The sequence below is a fragment of the Vipera berus genome (assembly GCF_964194415.1).
Source record: "Vipera berus genome assembly, chromosome: Z".
NCBI lineage: Eukaryota > Metazoa > Chordata > Lepidosauria > Squamata > Viperidae > Vipera > Vipera berus.
In genome coordinates, this window is record NC_138205.1 from 1,235,398 (window position 1) to 1,241,140 (window position 5,743).

The 5,743-nt window shown below is 51.6% G+C and overlaps 1 protein-coding gene across 1 annotated transcript in view; it reads right to left on the bottom strand.

The window, feature by feature from the left end:
- LOC308677854 (asialoglycoprotein receptor 1-like) overlaps positions 1-1,793 on the bottom strand; it is a gene marked incomplete at both ends in the record, with an annotated part of 12,677 nt that extends 10,884 nt beyond the window's left edge. Inside the window, 3 exons of the mRNA XM_081344551.1 lie at positions 199-294; positions 454-579; positions 1,724-1,793. Of these exons, the coding sequence (XP_081200677.1) occupies positions 199-294; positions 454-579; positions 1,724-1,793 (292 nt within the window). The remainder of the gene's footprint in view (positions 1-198; positions 295-453; positions 580-1,723) is intronic.
- Between the last annotated feature and the right edge of the window lie 3,950 nt (positions 1,794-5,743).

Genomic DNA, 5,743 nt, shown 5'->3' on the forward strand with positions numbered 1-5,743 from the left:
TCTATTCTATTCTATTCTATTCTATTCTATTCTATTCTATTCTATTCTATTCTATTCTATTCTATTCTATTCTATTCTATTCTATTCTATTCTATTCTATTATTCTATAGGTCCCTTCCAGATCTATTCTAATTGAAGGTTAAAAATGTTCTGCAATCAGAACCAGCCGAAATGAGTTTTAACTTCTGCAAGCTTTACCTTTATCCTGAAGATTCCTAAACTGCTTGAGAAGTGTTTGATTGAAACTGTTGAGGCTGTCCTGGGTCTCCTTCAACTGTGTGTTGTAAAAACGTCCTGGGAGGCAAGAAGAGGGAACGAAAAACGGTTGAGGGAGAGAAATGTCTCCTTTTGCCCCATTGGGGATCACCTGGTGGTCACCGCTCCCCTCGGCTTTAGATGTGCTCAGGCCCTAGGAGACCGATGTCTGGCACTGTCGTATCGCAACTCGCTCACCTTTGACTCCAAAGACCATGACCGTGATGGTGAGGATGAAGCTGAGTCCCAGCAGGATTAGAACCAGGCGCCGGCTAGGGAAGAGACGTCGGACCCACGTCTGGCTTTGGGGGAGCTTCGGGGGAGCTAAGAAAAGAAGACCCAAACATTGGTTTCTTTCCCAAACCTTAATAATCAGGATTGTTTGTTTGCTGTAAAGAATATCTAAAGAAAGCTTTCAATTGGGTGGGCTTCAACTCCCAGAATTCCCCAGCCAGACATGCTGAGTGGGGAATTCTAGGAGTTGGTCCACTCCACTTAAAGTTGCCAAGATTGAGAAAAACCAATAGTGTTTCCTGCCTGAGCACGGGGTTAGACTAGATGACCTCCAAGGTCCAAAATGGTGTAGGGCAGGGGTATCAAACTCAATTTCATTGAGGGCCGCATCAGCATTGCGATTGCCCTCAGGGGGCTGGGTGGGTGTGGCCTGGGCAGGCGTGGCCTACTGGGCGGGCGTGGCCTACTGGGTGGGCGTGGCTAGAGTGCATATGGCCTACTGGGTGGGCGTGGCCAGCTCTACATCGTTGGCATCAAGGGTGCCTATGGGGGCCTGGGCAGGAGTGGGACAGATCTGAGGGTCTCTGGCAGAAGGAGGGTCTCTGGGCCAGGGCCAAGGCAGCGGGGGCCGTTCCCTCACTGTTTCCAGGATGGCTTCGCGGGCCGCATGATACCACTTCGCGGGCCGGATCCGGCCCCCGGGCCTTGTGTTTGACATGTCTGGTGTAGGGTTTCCTGCCTCAGCAGGGGGTCAGACTAGATGACCTCCAAGGTCATCCTTCCAACTTTATTATTACTGTGCACATCCGGCATAACTGCAAGTTGAGTTGCGTGCACATGTGCGTGCAAGCTGGCCTGCCCATTGTGTGAATTGAGGTGTGTGTGTGTGTTTGTGTGTGTGTGTGTGTGTGTGTGTGTTTCTCCTGGTGCATTGCTTGCACGGCCCGGTTGCGAATTGGCCACGTCCCCCCCGAGTGGGCCACGGCCCGGCGATTGGGGACCCCTGGTCTACAAGGTAGAGGGGAACCCCAGATGGGAGCCATAGCTAAAAAGAGACAGGTAATTTTGAATTGCTTACTACGTTCCTCTTACTCATGACCTTTCAAGAATTGGGGAGGGGGGCTGAAACGGAGCCCCCCGCCCAAGGGAGAGCCACAGATGAAGGCTTGCAAGGCATGATTTGGGGGCTCAGGAAAGAATCTGGCAAGGCGCACCCCGTCGGAAGGAAGCTCACCTTTTATCCTGGGTGCGTCCTCATTTTCGGGGTCAAACGTCATGGCCAGATCCTGGTAATCTCGGATCATCTTGAGACCCTTCCCCAAACACCTGGAAACACCACACCCAAGTCACGGGACCACACAGGTGCTGAGTTCACGGACCGTCCGTCCCCCCTGCGTTATTTTTCAGGAGCTGCTCCTGAACCCAGAGCGCCTTGGTGGCCTCTGAGCTTGGATGCTTTCTTGCAGAGGTTTCTAGCCCTGATGATGTTCTCTAGTTGGGTCACGAAACGTCTGCAAGAACACAACCAAGCTCAGAGAGCACCAAGGACCCCAGTGCAGTTGTCCTCCTCCTCCTCCTCCTCCTCCTCCTCCTCCTCCTCACAACCCCCCTCCCTTCTAGCACTGATGGTGTTCCCTAGTAGTTGGGTCATGAAAGATCTGCAAGAACACAACCAAGCTCAGAGAGCACCAAGGACCCCAGAGGAGTTGTCTTCTTCCTCCTCCTCCTCCTCCTCCTCCTCCTCCTCCTCCTCCTCCTCCTCCTCCTCCTCCTCCTCCTCCTCCTCCTCCTCCTCCTCTCCTTCTTGGCCCTGATGGTATTCCCTACTTGGGTCATGAAACGTCTGGAAGAAAACAAGCAAGCTCAGAGAGCGCCAGATATTCCCCTTTTAATCTTTTAATCTTTAATCTCCTATAATCTTCTTTTGCATCTGAAGCCACTGCCTTCTTCTTTCCTCGGAGGAAGACCCCCGCTGGCCTGCTAGGCCAAGCCCAAGCCCCCCCCCACCCCACACACACACTTCCCGAAACAACCCCAGAGAGAAATGGGTCCAACCTGCAATGGGGACGAGGCTAGTCCTGGTTGAGGTTCAAAGGGGCCCACGCGTTCCCTTTTTCCTCTGTTGGTCTTTGGACTGTCAATATTTCCTCCCTGAGAGACGTTTCAAGGTTTGCCAAAGTTTGCGCAAAAGAGAAGCGCCCGGCTGGGTCTGCCCTGGGCCTCTTATACTGGGCTCAACGCTCAGCCCCTCCCTCGGCTCTGGGCCCTCCCCCCCTTTCAGGAGAGCATTTCCACAAAGAGAGGAACTGTAAGGAATCCTCAAAATGGGACCCAGAGGCAGGTTTCAGAGACCAGGCAGAATAGGATGGGATAGGATAGGATAGGATAGGATAGGATAGGATAGGATAGGATAGGATAGGATAGGATAGGATAGGATAGGATAGGATAGGATAGGATAGGATATAATATAGAACATACAGTAGAACATATAATATAAAACATAGAACATAGAAAGAACAGAATATAGAATATAGTAGAATAGAACAGAACAGAACAGAATACAATAATAAAATACAGAATAGAACAGAACAGAACAGAATATAATAATGAAATACAGAATAGAATAGAATAGAATAATAAAATAGAATAGAACAGAATAAAATAATAAAACACTGAATAGAATAGAATAATAAAATACAATAGAACAATAGAATAATGAAATACAGAATAAAATAATAGAATAATAAAATACTGAATAGAACAAACAGAATAATAACAGAACAAAACAGAAGAGAGCTTGAAGGGCCCTCGGAGGTCTTCTAGTCCAGCCCCCTCGGGCAGGACAAAGACCGAAATGAGAGACCTATTAGAATGGTGACAACCACTTGGAGTCGCTCTCCAAGGAAAGAACCGACAGGCATTTGTCCAGGATAGAATAAAGTGTCCTGTCTTGGGCCCCCAAAGGTTGGACTAGAAGACCTCCATGGTCCCCTCCAGCCCTCGGATTCTAGGAAGGTCTATGAACTGCGACACCCAAGAGCTGCAACAGGTACCTGTCTGGCAAGAATTCCTTGTAGGTTCTGGGGTCTTTGGTGGTCTCTGAGCTGGATGGTTTTTCTTGCAGACGTTTCATGACCCCGCTAGGCAACGTCATCAGTGCTGGAAGGGAGGAGGAGGAGGAGGAGGAGGAGGAGGAGGAGGAGGAGGAAGAGGAAGAAGAGGAGGAGGAGGAGGACGACGATGACGATGACTGATGGGTCCTTGGGGGTCTCTGAGTTGGGTTGTTTTCTTGCAGAGGCCTCATTACCATACTTCATCAATGCACTAGAACAGGGGTCCCCAACCCCTGGGGCTGTGGACCGGCACCGGGCTGCAGCACACCGCAACCAGTCCGTACAAACAAGAAAAGCCCCATCCGTAGGATGCAGGCGCACACTCTCCAGTCCGCGGAAATACCTCTCTCCACGGAACCGGTGGTCCCTGGTGCCCCGAAGGTTTGGGGACCTCTGCACTAGATCATTACTTAATGAAATGTCTACAAGAAAAGCCACCCAGCTCAGAGACCACCAAGGACCCATCACTCCTCCTCCTCCTCCTCCTCTCTGCAACCCCCCTCCCTTCTAGCACTGATGATGTTCGCTAGTTGGGTCATCAAACGTCTGTGAGAAAACCACCAATTCAGAGCACCAAGGACCCCCCCTTCTTCCTCCTCCTCCTCCAGCCCCCTTCTACCATTGATGATGTTCCCTAGTTGGGTCATGAGATGTTTGCAAGAAAATCGCCCAGCTCAGAGACCACCAAGGACCCATCACTCCTCCTACTCCTCCTCCTCCTCCCTTCTAGCACTTATGACGTTCCCTAGTTGGGTCAAGAAATGTCTGCAAGGAAACCACCCAGCTCAGAGACCCCCAAGGACCCCACAGTCCTTCCTTCCTTCCTTCCTTCCTTCCTTCCTTCCTTCCTTCCTTCCTTCCTTCCTTCCTTCCTTCCCTGATGATGTTCCCTAGTTGGGTCATGAAAGGTCTGCAAGGAAACCACCCAGCTCAGAGACCCCCAAGGACCCCACAGTCCTTCCTTCCTTCCTTCCTTCCTTCCTTCCTTCCTTCCTTCCTTCCTTCCTTCCTTCCTTCCTTCCTTCCTTCCTTCCTTCCTTCCTTCCTTCCTTCCTTCCTTCCTTCCTTCCCTGATGATGTTCCCTAGTTGGGTCATGAAACGTCTGCAAGGAAACCACCCAGCTCAGAGACCACCAAGGACCCCACAGTCCTCCTCCTCCTCCTCCTCCTCCTCCTCCTCCTCCTCCTCCTCCTCCTCCTCCCTTCTAGCACTGATGACGTTCCCTAGTTGGGTCATGAAAGGTCTGCAAGGAAACCACCCAGCTCAGAGACCACCAAGGACCCCACAGTCCTCCTCCTCCTCCTCCTCCTCCTCCTCCTCCTCCTCCTCCTCCTCCTCCCTTCTAGCACTGATGACGTTCCCTAGTTGGGTCATGAAAGGTCTGCAAGGAAACCACCCAGCTCAGAGACCACCAAGGACCCCACAGTCCTCCTCCTCCTCCTCCTCCTCCTCCTCCTCCTCCCTTCTAGCACTGATGACGTTCCCTAGTTGGGTCAAGAAATGTCTGCAAGGAAACCACCCAGCTCAGAGACCACCAAGGTCGTCCTTCATTTCCACCCTGAGTTGTGGAAATGGTCCAGCCCGGCCTCTTCACCCCACCCCCCATGCCTTCGGGGTGCGCTGGAGCTGGCCTTGGGCTGGACCAGTTTGGGTGTTGTCCACCCCAACATCTCTCCAAGGTCCCCTCTTGAGGTAAACTGTCCTAACGGCCATCAGTCATTTACAGGGAGTCCTTGATTTGCGGCCATTCCTTTAGTGACCATTCAAAGTTACAACCGCATTGGGGAAAAAAATGACTTAGGACAGGTCCTCCATTTACAACCGTCGCAGCATCCCCCCCAGTCACGTGATCAAAATTCAGACCCTTGGCAACTGGTTCGTATTTACGACGGTCGCAGTGTCCCCCGGGATCAGGCGATCCCCTTTAGCGACCTTCCCGCAGGCAAAGTCGACGGGGGAAGCGGGACTCACTTAAGGACCGTGTGACTAGCTTAACGTCTGCAGCGATCCACTTAACGGCGGCAAGGAAAGTCGTAAAACGGAGCAAAACGTGCTTAACTCACTGAGCGACAGAAATTTGGGGCTCAGCTGCGGTCGTAACTGGAAGACTGCCTGTATAGTATCTCAGGGTCCATATTAA